The 23,183-nt window shown below is 50.2% G+C and overlaps 2 protein-coding genes across 5 annotated transcripts in view; one reads left to right on the plus strand and one right to left on the minus strand.

Moving 5' to 3' along the window:
* Positions 1-1,605: 1,605 nt before the first annotated feature.
* On the plus strand, positions 1,606-16,204 carry ATG14 (autophagy related 14). The gene is made up of 10 exons (XM_065755653.1): positions 1,606-1,825; positions 6,057-6,119; positions 6,236-6,278; positions 6,676-6,757; positions 10,324-10,561; positions 10,947-11,176; positions 11,611-11,732; positions 12,796-12,882; positions 12,996-13,081; positions 15,699-16,204. The coding sequence occupies exons 1-10, from the start codon at positions 1,611-1,613 to the stop codon at positions 16,000-16,002; spliced, it is 1,470 nt and encodes a 489-aa protein (XP_065611725.1). The 5' UTR covers positions 1,606-1,610; the 3' UTR covers positions 16,003-16,204.
* Positions 16,205-18,575: 2,371 nt separating this feature from the next.
* FBXO34 (F-box protein 34) overlaps positions 18,576-23,183 on the minus strand; it is a 36,789-nt gene continuing 32,181 nt past the window's right edge. For all 4 annotated transcript variants that reach the window (XM_065748108.1, XM_065748091.1, XM_065748099.1 and 1 more), the window contains one exon: positions 18,576-21,274. In XM_065748108.1, coding sequence (XP_065604180.1) covers positions 19,084-21,274 — 2,191 coding nt within the window. In that variant the 3' untranslated portion in view covers positions 18,576-19,083. The remainder of the gene's footprint in view (positions 21,275-23,183) is intronic.

The following is a 23,183-nucleotide window of genomic DNA, read 5'->3' on the forward strand; positions in this document are numbered from 1 at the left end:
ACTGAGGTCTTATCAGATGATGACTGATTAGGAATTGCCTTTAAAATGGACTTGAGGAAAACACAAAGAGCCCTGGATGCTCAGGGCTTAATGATTTGTGGTGTTTAACTCCATAACAGCACCGCATGGAAGCATTTAGTAATTTTGCAGCTGAAGCTGTGGGGCTCTTGCACTGTCCTCAACTCAAGGCCTTCTTTGCTGAAGATGTCCCTTTGTGTATGACTACGAAGAATGTAGAGATGATCCCTTTACTGTTCTGGTCTCTGCTATGGTTCTCTGGAAGTGATGGTGTTTTTTCTTTCCCCAAAACAGAGCTTTGGTGCTGCTGAGTCTCATCTCAGCAGTGTGCGGTGATAGGACGAGGGGAAATGGCCACAAACTGAGGCATAGGAAGTTCTGCACCAACGAGTGTGTTCTTCACAGTGCAGTGACGGAGCACTGGAGCTGCACACAGAGGTGGTGGAGTCTCCTCTGGAAACGTTCAGGACCCACCTGGACACCTAGCTGTGCACCCTGGGCTGGGAGCTGCTTTGGCAGGGAGTTGGACTCGATGACAGAGGTCCCTTCCAACCCCTTCAGCTCCGCGATTCTGATCTTCTCTCATTGTTTCCTGCTGCAGATGGGACAGAGCTGTCAGGAAGCTCCCTGAGCCGCTAGAGGTTGCTATTCGATGATTTCAGAGTAACCCAAACTTAAACCTGCCCGTCCTCCTCCATAGACATGCACATAGCTGACGGTGCTTTAATACAGGACTGAGCAATGGTCACGTTTTGCTGCCGCCGGTTTATTCCCGGTGGGGCCGTGACTTCAGTGTACCCGCAGCCTCTCCCAAGTGCTTCTATAACTGTGCTCCCCGGGGTTGGGGGGAGAAAAACAAAAGCTTGGAAAACTTCATGCACTTCCTTGAGATAAACTGCTCTGAACTGTCTTATCAGCCTCTGTGCGTTTCCACACTCAAATCTATTCCAAACAGAGACCGATTTCTCTGCTTGTTTCCTAACGCTGCAGACTTTCCACTGCTGTGGGGCTGAACTTGTGTTTGCGCTGTGTCTGTAGCAGCTGATAAGCTTGGTTTACCAGGACCTTTGGAAGTGGAAAGTGTAACAAGCGTCGTCCCAGTGCTGTTTGGAGACGGCTTATCTCGGATGAGCCTTCCTCGGCAAAGAAAACTGCTGTTTCTTTAGGAGCTGCGTGATTGCACCCGTTAAAAACCAGTGCTCTCTGGGGGGAGGGGGGGGAGTTTGGAGGTGAGAAACGAGCTCCGTGTCTTCTCAGAGCGCATTTGCTGCGGTAAGCTGCCTTAAAACACAGCTATGATGGTTCCCTTTCGGTTTGAGAGGGCTTCAGGGGGAAAGAGACGAAAGCTATGCACAACGAGGGCCGAGCCCCGGGCTGGGGTGGGCTCTGAGCCGCCTGACGGAGCTGTGTGCGTCCCTGCTCACCGCGGGGAGCGCCTCTAAAGCTCCCTCGCATCTTCACCGCGTTATTCCGTCGGCCGTTACCCCGCTCCCTTCCCGCCTTCCCCGTGAGGAGCCGCCTCAGCGCCGCTCCCCACAATGCCCCGGGCCGACAACAAAGTCCCACGTGACCGGCGGCGCGCCGAGTCCATCATGGCGTCTCCCAGCGGCTGCCGGCCGCAGCCCGGAGCGCAGGGCGGCATCGGGGCCGGGCCCGGAGCTCTGCGGGGCGCCGAGGAGGACGCGGAGGGGCTGTACGTGGCGGTGGAGCGCTGCCCGCTCTGCAACACCACCCGGCGCCGCCTCACCTGCGCCAAGTGCGTGCAGGGCGGGGACTTTGTCTTCTTCGACGGCCGCGATTCCGAGAGGTACGGCGGAGCGGGGGGGGAGGGACGCGGCTCCGGGCGCGGCCGCGCGTCGCGTTACACCCGTCCCTGGCTCAGAGACATCTAACGATCCCGCCTCAGGAACGGCTCGGCTGTGCGGCCCCGCTTACAGGCGTTGGTCGTTAGCGGCCGCTGCCAGCGATTGCTGGAGCTATTTTGGGATGGGCGGTGAACAGTGCGTTGTGTGGAAGGCCCTGCGCGTCTGCCTGCAGGCTGTGGGGATTGCGCTGTCCTGCTAACCCCCTTGGCTCTGCTGCAGACCCAAGCGGCACCTTATGGCAGCAGGCGTTTTCCTGCCGTAAACTCCCGTGGCCGTTTGCCAGCAGTGTCCGTGCAGTCAGGCAGCGATGTGCCCGTCTTACATTTAAACAGGAGATTCTTAAGCGTAACCCAGATGGATGAAATCAGCTCGTGCCTCGGTGTGTATCTGTGTGAGCGGGCCCTGAAGCCTTGCTGCGTTGCATTACAGTCAGTGGGAGCAGGCACAAGGCGTCAGCTTGCAGAATTCCAACTTTAATCTGCAACTTGTTGGGGTTTCTTTGTTTTTGTGTGGCCCAGAATGGCAAACTGCGCTTTCTAAAGTTGGCAGAGAACCGTGTGTCTGTGTGAGGCTGCCCGAGTTTACCGTCAGTTTCCATGGGAAGCTTGTTTTGGGAGTTTGGAATATATAGCAAGTATTTATTTTTTTGCTGCCCTTTGGCAGCCTTTAGATTTTGGCTAACCTTCAGGCTCCACTGTCATCATGTGTTAACTGAGGGGTAAAGAGTTCCTCACCCTATTGGAAAAACAAAGCAGCATCGATGCAGTCCTGGCCGAAGTACCAGAGGGAACAACAGCTCAACTTAAACCTCTCTTCTTCTTCCTGTTCCCCACGTGAGGCAGGGTCAGCTTTTCTTTCTGACTGCTCTAACTGCATCCTCCTATGATGTGTTAACCATCCCATGTAGCTCTGTATGTTTCAGCTGCTTTTCTTATTTGTGGGAATAGTGTTCTGTGGGTTTTTTCCCCTTTGTTTTTTTCCCCTTGATCTGAGTGCAGTCTGCCCTATAGCCCCTGGGTTTGGGTAGCAGCTTTGTATTCATGAGTAAAAGGACTAACATCACACAGACAGCATAAGGACAGATGATTGCAGTAGGAAAGTTCAGTGTGGGGGCAATGCTTGCTAAAGTTTCGACTTTGTGTTCTTTCAAAGCTGTGGGAGTTACTGATGGTTTAAAACCGTGCTTGAAATGCGTTATTCGTGCTGGATAACTGATGTTTGAATGGCTGGTAGTGAAGTAAGGGAGAACCAGCCCACCGTCTCAGCCTGCACTGCAGTGAGGGGTTTCTGTGCACTCCTTGGGCAGTGAGCACAGGGTGGGAGTGACCTTTCCAGCCCTGCAGGGACAGCTGCAGGCAGGGGCTGAGCGCAGGCTGTGTTTGCTGGCAGCGTTCTTTGTTTGGTCACTTTATGCCCTCGAGTGGGACATGGGTTAATTTTAGCTGGGTGTTAGGACCTGGAGGGAGTCACAAGAAGGGCTGTTCTGGAGGAGCCACTGGGGCTGCTGTCAGAAACTGCCTTGGGATGCACAGGGATACCCATGCCTCCCACTCTGGAGTGTTCCAGGCTGGAGGGAAGCACTGGTGCCTCTATCTTCTGAGAGTCAAAGAGAATATTCCATCGTATCCAGGGATGTGTCACTCTTAGGATTTTCTTGTGTATTTTTTTCCCAGATGAATATTTCAACGTCCCAACAGGATTGCTTCAGGTTGCTTTTCACTGCACATTCTATGTGCTAAAAGCTGCAGTAAGATTGAAATTGTTCACAGGTCTAACAGAAATCAGAAATCACACCCCGTGTCTGTGAGGGGGAGCGATGGAGGAGCTGTTAAGACTAATTATTGAAATAGGACTATAATTAAGGATGAGTAGTCCGGAAGTCCTGCAGTAAAATAATTGCTGACATTCTTCTTTTCATTAGCAACGTGCTGTACATTACAAAAGCATCTCGTTGCTAATTTCAGCCTGGAGACTCTTTCCTCACGGGAGCTTATTCCCTCTGCCATAGGCAGAAATCCTCAGAGTGCATCTTCTGAGCATTTAAAATTGCTTTGCTTTATATTTCTGCAGGTAACGAAAGCCAAAGACAGTACAGTTGTGGTGTCTGAGCCTGCCTCATTTCTCTGGGTTGTGGTTTGTGATTAGGAGCAGTGGATTTTTGCAACAAAAGGGGTTAATTGGGGAGGATAGGCACGGCACTGGCACAGACTGCCTGGGGGAATGGTGGGGTCAGATGTGGCGCTGAGGGACGTGGGCATGGTGGGGTGGGCTGGAGTTAGGCTTGGGGATTTTTAATTGCAACACAATTAAAAATGAGGCTGTATAAAGAAATTGAAATGTTTGCTTGGGAGAATCCTGCTGGAGGAGTTGGCAGGGCTGCTGAAGTGCGTGGTGGGCTGGAATCTATGCAGCCCCCCACAGATATTTCCTCCTCACTAAGAACTTCCTTTAGTCCCAAATTCTTGACAGATGGTTCACCTTGTTGCTAACGTGATGGACGTGATCCGGGTAATGGCATTGAGTCACTCCGTGCCCATAGGAAAACAAGAACTGCCAAATTTCCACAGCTCTCCTGGTGCTGAGTGCAGTGTTTGTGGGCTGAGCTATTTCTGCCTTTAGCCATAGGTTGGAGGGTGCTGGTGGTGTGTGTGCATTGCTGCGTGTGAGCACGCACTGGTGTGGGGCACTTGTGCAACTGTGAGGACACAGGGAAGGACAGACTGGTGGATGCTGAGGCACCAGGCTCTGGTTGCACTGCATTCCTTGGGTGCACACATGGCCTCAGGCTTTCGTACCAGCGCCTGTCACTGTGTTGCTGTTGGTTTGGAAGGAAAAGGGATACTTGTGGCCTGCAGGCTGTGAAGGCAGCAGCCAGAAGTTCTGTTGTTTTAATGCTGCTGGGTGATTGCACACTTTGTAAAGCTTGGTCTCCACGCTTTCAGGTGTCGTTTTGTGGAGAGAAATGAAACGTTTTGGAGTTTAATGTGAAATCCAATCCACGGGGCTGAGCAGGGAGAGGTCCTGGATGGCACCCCACCAAGCTCACTCACTGTGTGATTCTTTCTAAATAAAGCTGAGATGCCCCTGAAATAGAGGACTCGGTGGGTTGTATGGGAAACATTTTTAACCTCTAATAAGAGGATGAAACTGTGAATGTGGAGCAAAAATGTCACGGAACCATCGAATGGTTTGGGTTGGAAGGGACCTCAAAGATCATCTGGTTCCACCCCCTGCTGTGGGCTGGGTGACCCCCAGATGCACATTTGAGGTGCAGGTCGTGATGGTGCTGTAGCATGGCGAGCAGAAAGAAGGCTGGGAAGGCAGTCTGGCAGGACACAACAGGACACAACTGCTGGTTTGTACGTTGTCTGAATCTCTTGGTTGTGTCTCATGCTGTTGTCTTTGTTGCTTCGTACTTCCTTGTAATTTCTCAGCTGTTCACGTGCTGTTTGCTTTACCTGTATTTCTTAATGCAGTGTGGAATAGAGGATGAGAGGTAATGGCCTTAAGTTGCACCAGGGGATGTTCAGGTTGGCTATTAGGAAGAATTAATTCTCCAAAAGAGCGGTGAAGCAGTGGCACAGCTGCCCAGGGAGTGCTGGGGACACTGTCCTCAGGGGTGTTCAAGAAAATGGTTGATGTGGCACTGAGGGATGTGGGCACAGTGGGGGTGGGCTGGGCTTGGGGATTTTGGAGGTCTTTTCAACCTTTACAATTCTATGGAAGCAAGCAGAACACAGCTGTTGCATATCCAGAGGATGGAAATGCAGGAACCCTAACGAAAACTTCCTCCAAATCAGTTCTGGGCAGTTCCCATGGCTCAGACTCACACCTCAGGCAGGCACTTGGGTCATGGACTTGTGGTGCCTGCAAGTGTTTGGTAGGAAGAAAACAGTGCAACTTAACTCCTGCTGCTGGTACGCGAGGGACTTGGATGTCATTTAGAAATCTTAAGAGAGTGCTCTCCCACATGGAACCATTACTGAGTAAAGACTGAGTAAAAAATGTTCCTGGGAGATAAATGCTGTGGGATTCTGTGTTTACCTATTACTTCCAAGGGTTGAGAGAGAATTCAGGTTTGGAGATGCCCGCAAGCTTCAGTCTCTGTACTGTTTCAGACAGCTTACAATACCGTTGTGCAAAGTTGAAATAAAAGCATTGAATCTCTTCCAGGTTTTCAGACAAGAAAGAAAGGCTGATGCATCTTAAGACCAAACAGAGAGAATTCCAAAAACAGTAAGTTGCAGCCATTAAATGAAAGTAAATTCCTTTTGAAAGATCTCTCTGGTGCGCTGTTGCAGGAGACGTAGTCCAGAAAGTCAAATAACTTTCCTTCATGCTTTTCCCCGCAGTGTTTTGAAGGCCATGGAAGGCAAAGAGATAACTGATCAGCTGGTGAGTTATTCAAAGCTTCCCATGGTTTTTAAGCTCTCTGAATTGCTGGATTGCCTTGGTTGAGGTTACATTTTACCTCGAGGGCTTTGCATTGCTTTCCTATAAAAGCCTGCTGTAAGCAAGAGCAAAATCAGCTCTGCAGAGCATCGGTATGTTTAATTTCTTACTAGGTATTCCTTCAATAACTTATTATACTGATCAACTTTAAATTAAGCATTCTGTTTGTCCGTGGCATCCTTCTATGCCAAAAACAGCGTATGAAATATTTACGTGTTGGTCTGAGCCAATCCAGAACGTCCTGCTCCTTTTGCACCAAAGCTGCTGGCTTCGTTGTTAATCATTAGTCAGTGTGTTTGAAATGCTTTGCACCCTAGAGCTGCTCCACGTTCTTTTGCAGAGATGGAAAATAATGTCTTGCAAGATGAGGATCGAGCAGCTGAAGCAGACCATTTGCAAAGAGAACGATGAAATGACGAGACGTGAGTAGTGCCTGTGCTCCTGTAACGTGTAAGAGTGTGTCTGAAGGAGTGAGAGGTCAGCTGGTGTCAGTGCAAGGGCTGGTTTTTAAAAACAGTGAGTTTCCAAGGTACAGCACTGAGAGGATTTCAGCCTTTTTATGCTTGGATGTTCATTAGCAAGCAGTAGGCATTATTCAGCTGGACGGAGACTGTTTTGCAGCAGCTTAAAAAGTAAATGCTTAGCAGCCTGTGAATTTGGCTTTCTCCCTAGAGATGGCTTTATTCGGTGCAGCGTTCCTGATCACTTCCTCTTGATAAAGAGGAGCAAACAGCTCTGCAGCTGTTACAGATTTCATGTAAGCACTGAATTTTAACCCATACCTGTATAGAAGTCCTAAGTTCCTGTTTGAGCAAGGCTGTCTTTGAAATGTGGCATAAGCTGGCAAACTGCTAACACTCAGTCTTGAAACTTGTTAAGTCTTTCACACACGAGAGGTGTGTAGTGTTGTTCTTCAGAAGAGAATGTGCAGTGATTCTTACAACCTTGACGTGAAGGTAAGATGGGAAGCATGTGCCAATGCACACTGACTCAGTCAGGGATGCTGTAATGTTTTTGGGGTTCAGGAGGAGCCCTGTGAGAAGTGGAAGCACAGTCATGTAACTGAGAATAGTTATAAGGGAATGACACAGGCTAGCAGTGGTACCATCCAAAACAGTGAGGTGCAGAATGCTTTTCATGCAGTAGGGAGGATGGGTGGTCACAGTAAGAAATGTATAATGAGGAAAAGATGAAGGACAGGAGTCTGTTAGTTAAGAGGAAAGCGAATTCAGCACCTTCTTGGCTGCTTCTTCTGACAAGAAAAATGTTGAACCAGATTCAATTTGACATAGTGAGAGGGCTGCAGGGCAAGGAAAGAAATCAGACAGTTCAGTATTGGTTTGGTTATGTCTATGTGGCTTTATCAGATTCACTGTAGGGAACTTGAGGAACGGGCAGTGGAGCACTTGAAAACACTTCAGGTGGAGAGGCTGTCGTAGGGAATAGAGTGCAAACAGCATCTGTTGTCAAAGGGTGGGTAGAGGGAGAACCTCCAACTGATGTCACAGTCACCTTCTTGTAAACTTCCTGCCACTTCGTAGGGACATAGAAGATAATTAAAAGCAGGCATTGCTTTTTGTTAAGGATAGGTCTGGTCAAATCAACCCCTTCTCTGGGGTCAGGTGGTGTAGTGGAGGAAGCAGAAGATGCACCAGACCTTTTCTTGGGGCTCTGCTCCAGACTGTCTCACGAACAAGCAAATGTGTGGGTGTAATCACAGAAGGACTGCATTCAGAGTGGTGATAGTTGTCCAGCCAAGGAGCTGGGGCAGGCAGGGCTCTGCAGGAACCAGTTCCTGGCCCAGTTCTCCTTACTGGTGTCCATGATAGCTTTCTTGGTGGAATAGAAATTGGAATGGAGGAAGCCAAGGTGGATGATGATATGAAACGTATAACCCCACAGCAGGGAAAGCTGGTAAGGTTTGACAGGACAGAATTCGGGGAAGTGCAGATTAAATTAAAAAAATAACAATAAAGTACTGCTTCAGAGAAGTTCAGGCCTCATTCTGGGTTATGCTAAGGTAGGCATTGTATTTAAGAAGGAAGCAATTATCCTTCTGTGCTCGGACTCAGTGGGAGCCTGGAGCCCAATTTGAGCAATTGAAGATATGAATCAACTGGAGAAAGTCCAGGAGGGAACATTAGGAATAAAACAGAAGGAGTGGCTACGAAACACTGGTGTTTGGTTTGGTTTGCTTTCACAAAGAAAAAGAAAAAAAGATGAAGCTGATCAGTTTTCAGGGACCAGTTAGGGACTGGAGCTCCTCCGCTTTTCTATTATTCTGAGAAATTAGTACTGAATTAGCCTGCAGCTTTTACTATTGACCTGATCCACAGTGAACTTGATCAGATTAATCCATGAACCGACCTAACTCTTATCTAGCCAGCCTGCCACGGGCACAGTTAACCCCCTCTTGTAGGTAGACCCAACAGGAACCCTTTCAGTGAGCAGCCAACAGATCAGGAGCTCAACCTGGGTTGCTCTTAGGGACCACTCTACAGAATGTAAATAGCTTCTTTCTCCTCTCTCAGCTGTGGCACAGCATGGAAACTGAACAAATGGACGTTTGCTCCTTCTCTCTTTCTTATTCTCTGTTTGTTCATACCTGTGTGATGGGGAAGCTGTTTCTCACCGTCTTTGGTTTGGGTTTTAACATCTCCCACGTATGAGGTCGCCCTTCTTCCTGAACACATCATCACAACACATCAGAGAGATGAGCAGGAATAATTTCTGACACTCAGAGCTGGGGGTCAGATGCACGCAGAGAGCTGCCAGCAGTCCTGCTCCCCATTCCCAGAGCAGGGACCAGTGCATCTCCAGCTCTGCAGATGGAGGTCGGGGTGAGCACTGAGCTAAGGATGGCACCTGGTCTTGTGTCCCATTCTTCTGACTTAACCTTCAGTTGTTGTGCTCCTCTTTTGAGAAAGCTAGCAGTCTGTGTACATTGAGGCAGGTAGAGCTGCTTGGATGTTTTCTTCATTGTCTTTTCAGTAGTACATAATGTAGTTTCTTCTTTGAGCAGCAGATGCCACAAAACATTCTTATTGTACCTCCGGCCTCCTCTGTGCCTCACAGTGGAAATATATCAGAGGAGCACTGTCAGGGCCCACTGCCTGCCTTCTGTGCAAGGGGCAGTTATCCCAGTACTTGATTACAGGAAAGTGAGTACTCTGCTGTGTGCTGTAAGAGAGCGTGACTAATGCTGCTTCCTTTCAGCCACGAAAACCAACACTGAGTAACTAGTAGATGGGGACTGTTATTCAAACTAGGGTACATTCACATTTCTCCGTATGTCTTTGGAGACATTTTCTCTTGCTTTTGAAAGACAGAGGCAGTGAAGTTACCCTCCACAGCACCATATGTTTGTGGAAGCGTTACTGCAGTGAATTATTTTATAGGGGAATCAGCAGATGCTCGTGCAGGAATTTTTTCCAGCTCTTTGTGTGCCTGATGCATGGAGAAAATTTGGGCATTTCATAAGCATAAGCACATATGTCATTTTGTGGTAACGAGAAGCCTGTGCCACTGGGATCCAAGAGCTTTACAAGGACACACGTGAGCACAAGGCCCAAATAACATACGTTAATGGGAGCAGTGGTGCCAGAAGTTGTGAATGGAGATGCTATCTGCTCTTGATTTTGGCTGCAAGCAGCACGTGCCTGTTTGGCCAACACCACGCGAGCGTGTAGAGTCAAGCCATTTCTGTCACGGTGATTACCGTAGAAGCTTAATGAAGCTGAGAAATGTTGGCTTTTCTGCTCCAAATCCAAAAATAGCTGGGTGGAAGATAGGGAGAGATGAATCCCAGTGTCAGCCTCTTTGGAGCTCTTCAGAAAAGATTAAAAAGTTGTACCACTTAGCAGCTGGAGAGCGTTAATAGTGAGGCAGTTTTCTGTTTCAAGCCGCCGTAGATCTCGTTTGCTATAAATATTAATAAAGCTTTCCTCGGGCTTCTTCTCCGAGCTAACATCTGCCGCTGCCTCCACAGATGCAGAGGGGCTTCTGAGAATTAAAGAGGAGAACCAGAAGCATTATCGCAGGGCTCAGCGGCATCAGGAGAAGAAGGAGAAGATCCAGAGGCACAACCGCAAACTGGGAGACCTGGTCGAGAAGAAAAGCTACGACCTGAAAACCCAGCACGAGCACCTGGCAAACCTCCGCCGCACACACATCCTGGAGCTGACCTCGGTCATATTTCCCATTGAAGAAGTAAAGACAAGCGTGAGGTACAGAAGGCTTGTCCTTCCTGTGTCCCTTTTTCTAGCTTTGAACACCCAGAAGGGAATTGTGTGAGGCTGAGCTCCGTGCTCTGTCTCCCTGAGCATCTGTGGGGAAGAAAAGGTGTTTCCCAAAGGCACTGGGGCTAAAGACAGAGCTCTGGAGTGTAAGAATCCCACTGAGAGGTCTGAGCCGTGTGTCCACTGTTGAGTGCTCTTAAAACAGATGATAAAAATCCCAGAACTAAGTAGTTTGGCAATGAAGGAGTTTTGCAGGGGTGTTTCTACGAGCGTTATGCTCTTTGAGAAATCTGGTTGTGTGCCTGCCAAGGACATTGCTGACTGTATTTTTAAACTCACTTAAAAGCACTCTGTTCTTCCTTGGGTGCTACAGAGATCCTGCAGATGTGTCTTCTGAGAGCGACAATGCTATGACCTCCAGCACTGTGAGCAAGCTTGCAGAAGCCAGGAGAACCACGTACCTCTCCGGGAGATGGGTGTGTGATGACCACAACGGGGACACCAGCATCAGCATCACGGGGCCTTGGATAACCCTTCCTAATAATGGAGACTACTCAGCATATTACAGCTGGGTTGAAGAGAAGAAGACAACACAAGGGCCAGGTAAGGAGTGAGGTCTGGTGAGGCATCCGGGGTGCTCCGAGTCATAGGACTCTCAGCCTTGAATGCCAGCAGAAGGCAGTGGGGATCAGTAGCCCGGCCTCTTCCCTGGGCAAACCTGAGTCAGAAGTAAAGAAATGCCAGTATAAGGAGCAGATTGCTGCAGGCCTCATCTGCAGGGAGTGCTCACTGGTGCAAAGTCATGAAGTTAATTATTCACAGTTTTGACGTGGTTCGCATGCTGTCGATTTAACAGGGATTCCAGGAATTACTGTTTTGAACCACTTCTGACAGGTCTCACTGTAAGTGATGGCTGGATTCTGGCAGCTCTCAGTGCTGACAGGCGACACTTCCAGAGGAGACTTCAGAAATGCATTAACACACCCACTGAGGCTTCATTGAATATGAGACTTTGGTGCTGTTTTTCTTTCTTTTAGACATGGAACACAATAACCCTGCTCATACCATCAGTGCTGCTTTGTGCTATGCAACTCAGCTCGTTAACACTTTGTCTCTCATACTCGATGTAAATCTTCCCAAGAAGCTCTGCAACAGGCAAGTAATTGCAAGCCTCCAAGAAAGTGAATCACTTCCCAGCTCTGAATAACCTTAATTCAGTTTGGTTTTGTGGATGGAGTCATTACTTTGGAACAGCCTTTATGGTAATGGCTGATGGCTCACAGATTTTTTTTTGTGTGCCATTTAATTTCACAGGGAGGTCCAGCAGGGATTTGGACCACAATTAATCCTCCCTTCCTCCTTTTCTACCTCCTGAGAGCATAGAGCAGCCGTTCAGGGGGACAGCCTTCTAACCAGCTTAGTCAGCATCCTCAAATTGGTGTGAAATATGACAATGTGTGAATGGCACTTTTCATTTATCAGACCCTACTGTGCTTTACAAAATTCAGCAGCTCTTACTCATCCTGAACAGCTCTGCTGCATTAAGAGATGTAGAGTGAGACCTTATAATGTGGTATGACAGCAGTGTAATTCTCTCTGGATTAAAACACTGCTGGGGAACGTAGCTGGCTGCCAGACATCTGAGAGTGTGTACATCCAGTTGTGATGAAAGGCACCATTAGGTTTTTAGTGCCTTCACAGAGCAGATGGGACCTGTACAAAAGTAATTCAGAGGGAGCTGTGGGCTTGGTTCATCTTCCAGGGGTTTCAGCTGTGCTGCTGAGATTCTTCTAGTGTTCAAAAAAAGACAGAATTAGAATCATGGAGTCATTAATGTTGGGAAGTACCACTAAGGTCATCGAGTCAGCCCTTCACCACCAGGCCCACTGAAGCAGTGTTCCCCAAAGTGAGGACACGGGGGTGCTGGGTAGGATCTCTGCAGGTTTGGTGTTTTTTCTATGCTGCTATTTGGTTGCTCAGTCTTCACAGGAGGAAAAGGTTGGGAACAGGAAAGATTTAAAAGGAGAACCAAAATGGTTTGGCTGCAGTGGATCTCTGAGTTTGCATGTGGTTCGCGTGGCCTGTCCTGGTGAAACCACCGAGGCCTGGGCAAGCCCTGTTCGTTGAGAAAATGCTGTCAGGAGAATGCTGATGTCCCCAGTGTGTGTACTGTCAGTGTTTTGCTGTGTGAACACGTGTGTTTGTGCTCCTCCAACAGTGAGTTCTGCGGAGAGAATCTCAGCAGACACAGGTTCACGCGGGCAGTGAAGAAGCTGAATGCCAATATCCTTCACCTCTGCTTCTCTCAGGTAGGGGGGAATGCACGTATGGATCCTTTAAATAGCTTTTCAGGTATATCAGCTGTGCCTGCAGGTTTCCTCCAATACCTGACCATCTCTTTTTCTTACTTCCCCCGTGGTAGCATGTAAATTTAGATCTGTTGCACCCACTGCATACGCTCAGGAACCTCATGTACCTGGTGAGCCCAGACACTGAGAACTTGGGCAGGTAAGAAAAGCAGCATGTCAGCACACCTGTGCCTGAATCCCTTGGGACTTATTATGCATTTGCTTTGTGGCTTACGGGGGAAGTTCTTTTCTGCTGCACCTACGCATAAATCCTCAGCACATCAGAAGTTAGGGTGGTTACAAGGGGAGGATGGAGGGAGGGGGTTCTGAGCGAGGAGTTAGATTTCAGACACATCTGTATGTTATGGCTCTGCATGTGGCCCAGCTGGGGGCTTTATGGCCGCCTGTGTGGACTTGTTTCTCCTGAACCCAAAAGCAGAACTGCTTCCCCCCAGAGGACAGCATCACCCATCCCAGGCAATCTCACTGTGCTGTACACATGACCCTGCTCACGTCTTGCAAACACCTATTAGAGCACCCAGCAATATCAACCCTAAAGTAAACGCCCAGTGAAGCTTTCCCAAAGTAATTCAATCAGTGAGCACCCCTAGACCAAAGTCCACACTCAAACAGTATTAATTTATGTGTACATTAAGATAAAAGACAACTTTTTGCTTAGTGTGTGATTAAAAGGATATCAGTTCCTGTAGGCTGCACGCAGCAGTTCTCTTATTCATAATGTTGTTCATTTTCTCACCATTTAAATGTAAGAAAGGTACCACTGATTTCCTCTTGGGATAACCCAGTCACTTGTGCCCAAGACAGCCTGCAGAGATCTATGAATTCTACTGCTTTATTTGCCCCCAAACGTACTAATGCTCTGCCATCCACTTCTCCACTCTGTTCTGGTGCACAGATCTAGTCTTACTTAAGAACCTGCATGTCACTCTCTTCAAGTTTATGTTCTTTGGGTATAGCCCTGGTCAGCTCAAAGATAAGGGAGCCAGCTTAGCTCACTTTGGAAAAGCTGGTGTGCTTGCTGCCCCTTGTCTGCAAACAGGGAGAGGGCAGTGAGCACCCAGAGAATGAAGAGCTGTGTCCTGGGAAGCATGCTGCAAGGGATGTAGGAGCCACAGTGGACAAAAAGCTAAAGCTGATGGGTCCCCGTGATGGGAAGGGTGGAGCAGAGAGATGGGTCCCACTTCTGTGTGTGACATACAGGGAACAGAGGCTGCACGTGGCTTCATGGTCCTGCAGAGAAGACCACAAGTGCCCCTGGAAGCAAAGGGTCAGGGCTGGGTCGAAATGAGGGGCGTGCTTTTATCACTGAGATTAACTACTAGCAAGAATGGAGTGGAGAGGTTCTCTTATTTCATTGTGTCTTCCTGTCAGGGCTGGATTTGTTTCTGGAATGGATGCGTTCATCAGGCAGGAGCTGCTGGGCTCAGGATGGGGGATGTGGAATGCAGTGGCCTTCGTTATAGAGGAGGTCACAGCAGATGATCTAATGGTCCCTCCTGGCCTTAAACCTGACTCCCTTCTTCTGTTGCCTTGTTAAGCAAAATGCTGCGCCAGAGGGCAGCGCTCCCATTCCTTTCTGTATGATGAAAGAGAGTTTACCTCCAGTTCCTCAGCTGTCTGCAGAGTTTGCAGCAACTAGCTGACTTCATTTTCCTTCAGACTTCTAGGCCTCCAGTTGCCTGGTAGCCTCCTTTATAAGCTGATGTTTTCATGTATAATTATATCAAGCTTGAATTGTTTGGGTTAACATTTTCTGTGCTAAATGGCTGCTTCAGGCTGCTTCTCCACGCAAGGTTGGAGAACCACCATTACCTGTGTTAAATTCTTGCTCCTGATTCCCTGAGAGAGCATCGTGCTTTGGATTTAGATTTGTTTCGCAGAGGCTCTGCTTGTAGGGACCCAGCTTTTGTGAGCCTGCCTTTGTGAGTGCCTTGCTTTCTCTGAAACACTGAGGACGCTCTGTAAAGATGTCCTGGATTGTCACAGAATGCTTTGAGTTGGAAGGGACCCTTCAATGCCATCTGGTTCCACTCCCCAGCAGTGCACAGGGACACCCACAGCTCCATCAGTGCTCAGAGCCCCTCCAGGCTGTCTGCAGGGACGGGGTAACCTCTAACCTCCCTGGGCAACCTGTGCCACTGCCTCATCCTGCTGATCATGAAAAGACGTTTTCCTTACATCCCATCAGGCCTCCCTTCTTCTAGAAGGACCGTTTTTTCTCATCCTGTCAAGACACACCGTGCTGAAGAGCCTCTCCTTTCTTATAGCCCCCGGTTTAACTTCCCTCGCTGTGCGGCAGTGCTGTGGGGCTGGGCAGGCTGCAGTTGCTTCTCCTGCCAGGCAGTGGCAGCAGGGAGCTCGGAGTCAGTCCCAGCAGAGCTGGGTTTGGCCAGGCCCTCTGCAGGTCTTACCCACGGCCCCACTCAGAGCAGAATCAGCTTTGGCTTTCGGCCCGGCCAGAGCTAGCATTAAAAATCAAAGCTGTTCCCTGTCAAGCTATTTCCACCAGTGGAGCTGTGAGTTATTATCAGTAGCAGTGTGTGTGTTTCACTACCCACTGCCAAAGCCGAGCAGCTCTTCTGCTGTTCCTGCTCCTCTGACTGGAACCCGCTATGGCTTCCTTGGCCAACAGCTGCAGGATGACAGTGGCAGAAGGAAGGCAGCCTCTGTAGGCAGGGAGCCCCTCTGTGCCAGCTGATGAAGGCAGAGGTGTTCCCATGGCTCCAGCTTGCAGGGCTGACGCTCCGTGCCCACAGGTCTGGCCCTTTCGAAATCAGCGCTGATCTGGAGGACTCCATGGAGTTCGTGGATCCCAGTGCCACCGGGGAGAGCGACGAGAGCGGAGACGAGCACGTCAGCGACGAAGAGACGGACCTGGGGACGGACTGGGAGAACCTGCCCAGCCCCAGGTTCTGCGACATCCCTTCCCAGCAGGTGGAGATGCTGCCGAGCCAGAGCACGGTGTCGCAGCCCGTCGCCAGCAGCAGCGCTGGTGGGATGATCTCCTCCGCTGCTGCCTCAGTGTCCTCGTGGTTTAAGGCGTACACCGGGCACCGCTAACGAGCACGGGGAGGAGCACGACTTTGGAAGGGATCCCTCCCCAGCAGTGCTGTAGTAAACCTTACGTATTCATTAAAGTAGTGCCTGGAACAAAGAGAAGGTCAGACTTGAATTTTGTAAACCAGAAGAACCTTTTTCTTGACCCAAGGGACTGTGATGGTACCGTTCTGTGGATCAGCTAGCTGCATCATTCTGAGGGATGCTGTGATGGCACTTCGTGTCTGGTCCTGTCTGCAGCGTTGAAGAGCCAGCAGCCCCCAGCTCTGTTTCCTAAAGGAGAGACAAATTTTGGACTGTTTGGATCCGAACGAGTACAGAGGGAAGGCTGCTCAGTATTCACTCTTGGACAGTGGTGCAAATGCAATTCACGTGTTCTTAACTCCTTCCAGGGTTTCTGTTTGTGCGTTTTAAATCTGTCTTGCATAATGCAGAAGTGCATATTTCTACATTGTCTTTTTTTGTGTTTTTCTTCATTCAGGACGTGACGAGTATGCGTTTTTAACACGTTTTCTAATCTGTTGCCATATTTTTAATACAGAGAATCAGCACGGACAGGGATTCACACGGCAAGCTGCTCTTATTTCAGGTCTGGTTGTGGATCTTGACCCAGCTGTGCTGTAGGAAAGCAGCTTGCTCCGTGCTGTTCCCACCAGTCGCAGTCTGCACGTGCTGTGCTCTCCAGGCACGATGCTCTTTACTCTTGATACCACACACCAAAGAAGCATTGGATGTTGTCTGAGCTGGACCCGCAGTTGCAATACTACTCATCAGTTACACCGTGCTGCCACTTCTTTAATATTAGAAAACAGAGCTCATTTCAAGCTAGCTTCATGACGACCCACGTTCTACACAGTGTGCATTTCAAACCCTGTTCTGTGCTGCTTTGCTGGTGGCTTTTTCTTTCTGTCCTTGTTTGCCAAGGAGCAGCAACAGCAGGTGGGGCACTGACAGGTCACCAACAACTGCTCCTCCTCTTCCTCTGCCTGGGGGATGCACTGCTTAAAGATGGTTTTGCTCAGTGAGGCTTCCTCTGCGTGGTTTATGTTTTATGCAGTTAGGATGTGGCACTTCACCCTTCCAGGTGGAAGATTTCAGTCTTCCCTGTTGAAACAGTGGGCAACGTGAGTGAGGCACGCGGAGGCAGCACCCGTGTGTGTGGTGGAAGGGCAGTGCCAGCAGCACTGTGCCCAGCAGCTCCTCATCTTCAGGATGGGAATCTGCAGTTTGGGGTTTCTTTAAACCAAAGTCCCTTAGCTCCACGCTAACAGCACGTACACTGTTCTACCAGGACACCTGTGGCCCTAAACTCGAGTTAGGTTCATTCTGGGAAGCAGTTAAGGAAATGGCACTGACCCAATGACTCCTCCACCTCAGCAGCTGTTGGTGTGTGAGCACCCACACTGTGGTGTTGGGGGGGATACATAAACCACCACCACAACACCTTTTTAAGCCATATCCATGTTTTAACCACGGCGTTTTCCAAATACTTTACTTGCAACGCTGTAATCAGGTGCACAGAGACGGTCCAGAAGGGAACAGAGACTGCTGGCTTTGAAGTGCTCTGCACACACGTAGCTAAGGGAGAGTTAACGTGTATCCCAACCCCGAATGCAATCCAGGCTGGTTGGGGCGAGGGAGGGAAGCACTGTATCTGGTGCAGGGTGAGGGCAGCAGCTCCAGCTCGGCTGGGTTTGGCCACAGGGGCAGGGAGGGTCCTCTCCACGACTTCCAAACGAGATGGAACTAATGATGATGATGATGACGACTTTTTTTTTTTTCTTTTTCTAAGTTTTATTGTATTGTTGCAATAAATCTTTAACAGTATTTTTTTTTTTAAGTGGTATAATGGTCACTTGTTTGTGGGTTGAAATATGCTGGGGGGGGGGAACGCCGTGGTGCTTCCAAGGCTGGAAATCAGCAGCACAGCATGTAAACTGCTGCCCGCCTCACACTGCTCTGCCTTCAACCACTGCAAGGAACAAACAGATCCCTCTGCTGTTATTGTCTTCTCACTTTCCCCCTCCACCCCCGTGGCCTCGCTCAGTGAAGGTGACCAGAATCCCACAGCCTGTTCTGAGCGAAATGACCTCACCCGTCCCTTATCTAGTTACAAAATATTTCCCTCTGCTGCTTCTATTTCAGCCCAGCACTGACTTTCCTCACCGCCATCAGCACCACACATTTATCTCCACTTTTCCAGAGTGCTGGGTGGGGAGGGGGGGGCAGGAAAGCCCTTTCTTCTCCCTCTTCCTCAAGTGAAATTAAGGCACAGCCTTTGATCCCAACAGCTTTGGCCAGATTTCAGGCAGAGGCTGCAGCACAGCACCACGAGGAGGAGGGAAAGATGGGGATCTACAGCTGGCACAGCACAGAGCTCCCCAAATAACTCGGGGTTGGGGCTGCAGAGGATTCATTTGCTAAGGGAGGCAATGCCACAAAGCCTGAGCTCCACCGCTGCTCTCCAGCACTTCCACCAGAGCAATGCAGGTAAGGGCAGATTGAGAATGCACATTTTATTTAAGTAAAAAAAAAAACCCCAAAACAAAAAACAAAAACCACCAACCAGACATGGGTAAGGTAGGCAAGAACTCCTTTATATTCTGACTATACAACAACATTCCTCTTTTTCTCCACTGCCAACGCTACTGTCATGTTCTGCTCTAGTCTAGTTTTAAGGTTGTCCAGTTCAGCTGTCTGAAGATTCTTTAACCAAGTTGACCTTTACCTATTTAGAGTTTCTTCTCAGAAACATTCATATATTATACAGGATATACAGACTTTGAAACAAGACACTTAAAAACACACACAACTATAGCTGCAACACTATGGTAGCTGCATTGTAGTGATTACGTTGTTCAGCCAGCTGTAGACTCTGTATGTACAATTAGTTTTTATAGTGTTATTTACACAGATGGACTAAAAGCTCTCTTTATTCTAAAAGGTAAAGGCTCTCGTGTTGAAGTATGTGCAGTTTCATAGCCCTGTGAAAAAAAAAACACGACAACTATATACACTGTAAACAGCACAAGGCATGAGCATCTCCTCCTACCCCCAACCATCTCGCAGGAAAGTGTATGTGCACTAATATTCCTCTTCTCCTTCGGCTCCCACTCCTCTGGTCTTCTTATGGAGAGCACGGTTAAAGCTGTGGCAGGCAGGAACCCAGTGATTGTCATGGAGACCCAGCTTACAGCCCGGGATGCCCTTCTGGGACCTGTGACAGCACATCCAGTACCCAGGCCCGTAGGGTAAAGCTTGGCAGTAAGGTTTGGGGTGCCAGCGGCACAGCGACACGTCCCCCTTCACGTACTTCTTCTTGCACTGCTTGCATGGGTCTTCTCGGTAGCGGGGGTCACGGACCCAGCGTGAGTCCGCTGGCCTGATGTTGTAGTACTCGATGATGAACTTGAAGTAGTAGCAAGTACATTTTAGGGCCACCAGACTCCTGGTAGGGAGCAAGCTGAAGATCTTCACTATGATGTGGTGAGGGAGGAAAGCCATATACTGCTGAGGCTCCAGAAGCTGCTGGATTTTAAACCTGGTCTCCAAAAAGTCATGCGAGACCTGCCGCTTCAAGCAGGAAGCATCGAGTGCTTGCAAAGCACCTTCTGGAGGGGGAACAGGAAGGGCTGAGGGCTCAGGACAGACGCTGGTCCTGACACACGATTTGTCAGGTTCCAAAGCATCCTCATCCTCATCCTGGGCTCCTTCTCCTGGCTTTCCTTGGGTGCACTCCCGCAGTGGCTGTGCTGCACGGGTGGAGCTCTGCTCAGCCTGGAGAAAAAACAACTGCCCCGGGAGGGGGTCTTCACTCGAACCCAAGGGAGGGAGCTTCTCTTTCCCGCAGCCCTTCTCGGTCTTGGTGACCGATACACTGATGCACAGGGGCTCCTTCCTAGCAGGATGCAGGCTCTGCTTCGAGAGGATTACAGCTTCTTTCGACGTACAATCAACGGTCGCACACTTGCTCGCCAAGGAATTCATCGGCATCGCCGGGCACAGGGCCGGCAGAGCTCTGGGAGGCTCAACCCGCCTCCCAGCATCGCCCCTCTCAGCAGCAACGGCCAACACAGCGTGAGCAAGTCCTGAACCCGTGCTCCCCACACGAGCCTCCATCCCGGGAGGGAACGGCCGCGGAGCAGAGGCGGTGCCATCCCACAGCCCGGCATCCCCACACCTCGCCCCGCAGCCAGCCCCCGCTGCCCCCAGCTCCTCAGCCCTGCCCACGCTGCCCGCAGAGGCTCTGCCAGGCTCAGCACCAGGCTCAGCACCAGGCTCAGCACCAGGCTGCGTGCTGCTGGCCAGGAGCACCCGCCCCACGTTCCTGCGGAAGCTGTTGTTGCGGGAGAGGCCGCCGGCGTCCCGCTCGCTCTGCCGCCGCAGGCACTCCGACTCCAGCTTGGCCACCATGTCCAGCACGCGCACCGGCTCGCTCTGCTGCTCCCCACCATCACCACCAGCACCACAAGGTCCCCTCTCGTGCACCTCGCACGGCCCGGCAGCGCCGAAAGGCTCAGAGCTGGGAGGAGGAGCGCCTTTAGACGGAGCGCTCAGCCTCGCCGTGGAGGAGGATGTGCAAGTTTTAGCACAGTCCACCAGCAAAGCACTCGCTCGCTGCTCCAGAAACGCCACCATCTCTATCACAGAGAGGGACCTGCCCGGGAACAGCCCGTCAGCGCCGTCAGCCCCACAGTGCACGGAGCAGCGCTCGACGCCGCACGCGAAGGGCTCCGGCGGAGAGCAGCGGACGTTCGCCTCCCTCATCCTTTCCAAGTGGATCTTGGCTTCCTTCAGATCCGTTTTTTTCCGCCGTTTCACCGTTCTGCCATCGATATCCCACGTGCTCTTGAGCTTCATGGAGCCCAGCTGGCTGCTGCCGCCGCACTGCTGGGCCGCGAAGAAGGCGATCTTCTCCTTCGTGTTGCCGGGCTTCACCACGGCCCACACATCCAGGGGCCCTTCCCCTTCTTCTCCCTGGTGGATCGTTGCTGACGGGACGTTCTTCTCCCTGGTGCTCAGGCCACCCACAGGACCTTTCCCACTCATATTGCACATGGTATTGGGATAAATGATGCCCAGGAGCTTCCGAGGCGGAGCGGCGAGGGGGGGCTTCGGGAGGACGCTCACTTGGGTGCAGTTGTTGGCATACTGGTCTTCTTGTGTGGATCTCTGATGGCTCATAGGTGGGCTCCTCAGGGAGTCCTGGCTTATTTCTGGAGATCGCTCTTTCCTCTGTAACTTGAGATATGGCTTTAAGTGCATACCAGAAACCCTAGAAAAACAGAAAGGGAAGAAATTATAGTTGCAAAATACGCCTGCCTGGAACTAGAGAAGAAGGCTCAGGGTAGGCAGCAGCACAACTCCTGCTCCACACATCAAGCAGCCCACACCTCAAAAGGAAACCACACGAAGAAGGAAAAGCAGCAGCCAGGCAGCCACAGCCATCCCTTGGAGAACTACTCACATCTTGCAGCAGGATTGAAATCTTAAGGATAGCAGATATCTTCCCACAAGAGAAACCTGTGTCCAGGGAGCCCCAAGGTGAAACCTGCCCACATCTAGTCCAAACCTGCCCAACAGTGCCTGTTACCCTTGAGTATATCAATGCTGGCAGATTTGGTGTGCTCTCCCTTGTGCTGTACGTGAGATGCTGTAGGGTGAATAACTCGAAAGAATAGTATTCACAGAAAATAACAATAAACACAGCCGGAGCTGCAGTGGCTGATTGAGGTACAGGGCGGGTTTTCGGGAGGTTCCTGTCTCTCGGGAGCCGAGTGAGAGCGGCCAGTCCCGGCAGACCACAGCAGCTCTCTCGCGAGAGGCTGACGGCATAGGCGTTGCCAGGGCATCTACACCAATACACGCAGCACGGGCAACAAACAAGAAGAGCTTGAAGCCATTGTGAGGCAGGCTAACTATGACCTCATGGCTATTACAGAAACACGGTGGGACCTCTCCCATGACTGGAATACTGGGATTGATGGCTACAAGCTCTTCAGAAGGGATAGACAGGGAAGAAAGGGTGGTGGCATAGCTCTCGATATCAGAGTGTTTTGATGTTGAAGAGCTTGAGGTTGGAAATGACAAAGTAGAGTCTCTATGGATAAGGATCAGGGGGTTAGTCTTTAGGAGTGACATCGTGGTGGGGGTCTGTTATAGACCACCTAGTCAGGATGAAGAAATAGACGAGGTGTTCTATAAACAACTCGTAGATGTTGCACTATGGCCAGCACTCGTTCTCTTGGGGGACTTCAACCTCCCTGACATATGCTGGAAATATAATACTGCGCAGAGGAAGCAGTCCTTGAGATTTCTAGAATGTGTGGAGGATTGCTTCCTGACACAGCTGGTGCAAGAGCCTACCAGGGGAGATGCCTTGCTAGACCTGCTCTTCACTAACAGGGAAGGACTAGAAGGAGATGTGAAGGTTGGAGATTGTCTTGGCCAGAGTGACCATGAAATGGTGGAGTTTGCTATTCTGGGTGATGCCGAGAGGGTGACTAGCAAAACTGCTACCTTGGACTTCCGGAGGGCAGACTTTGACCTGTTCAGGGTGCTTGTTGCAAGGGTCCCTTGGGACTTGCTCCTGAGGGGTAAAGGGGTCCAGGAAGCCTGGATGCTCCTCAGGATGGAAATCTTAAAGGCACAGGAGCAGGCAGTCCCGGAGTCCTGTAAGTCAAGCCGGAGGAGCAAAAGACCAGTGTGGATGAACCGGGATCTTTTGTTGAGACTCCGAGAGAAAAAGAGAGTCTATGTCCTCTGGAAGATGGGTCAGGCTACTTGGGGAGACTACAGAGAACTGGCCAAGATCTGCAGGCAATAAGTTAGAAATGCTAAAGCCCAGCTTGAACTTAGACTGGCTACTGCTGTAAAGGAGAACAGGAAACCCTTTTACAAATATATTAACAGCAAGAGAAAAACTAAGGAAAATTTCCCGCCTTTACTTGATGAGGCAGGCAATATAACCACAGATGATAACGAAAAGGCTGAGGTTCTCAATGCCTTCTTCACATCTGTCTTTAATAGACAGAGCAGTTGTCCACACGGTACTTGCCCTGATCTGGAAGTCCGGGACGGGGCGCGTAATGCACCCCCTGTGATCCAAGCAGAGACGGTCAGAGATGTACTCCTCCATCTGAACTGCCACAAGTCCATGGGGCCAGATGGGATCCACCCAAGGG

This window comes from Cyrtonyx montezumae, unplaced genomic scaffold (assembly GCF_038088225.1).
Source record: "Cyrtonyx montezumae isolate F1298 unplaced genomic scaffold, pur_monq_1.0 scaffold_10, whole genome shotgun sequence".
NCBI lineage: Eukaryota > Metazoa > Chordata > Aves > Galliformes > Odontophoridae > Cyrtonyx > Cyrtonyx montezumae.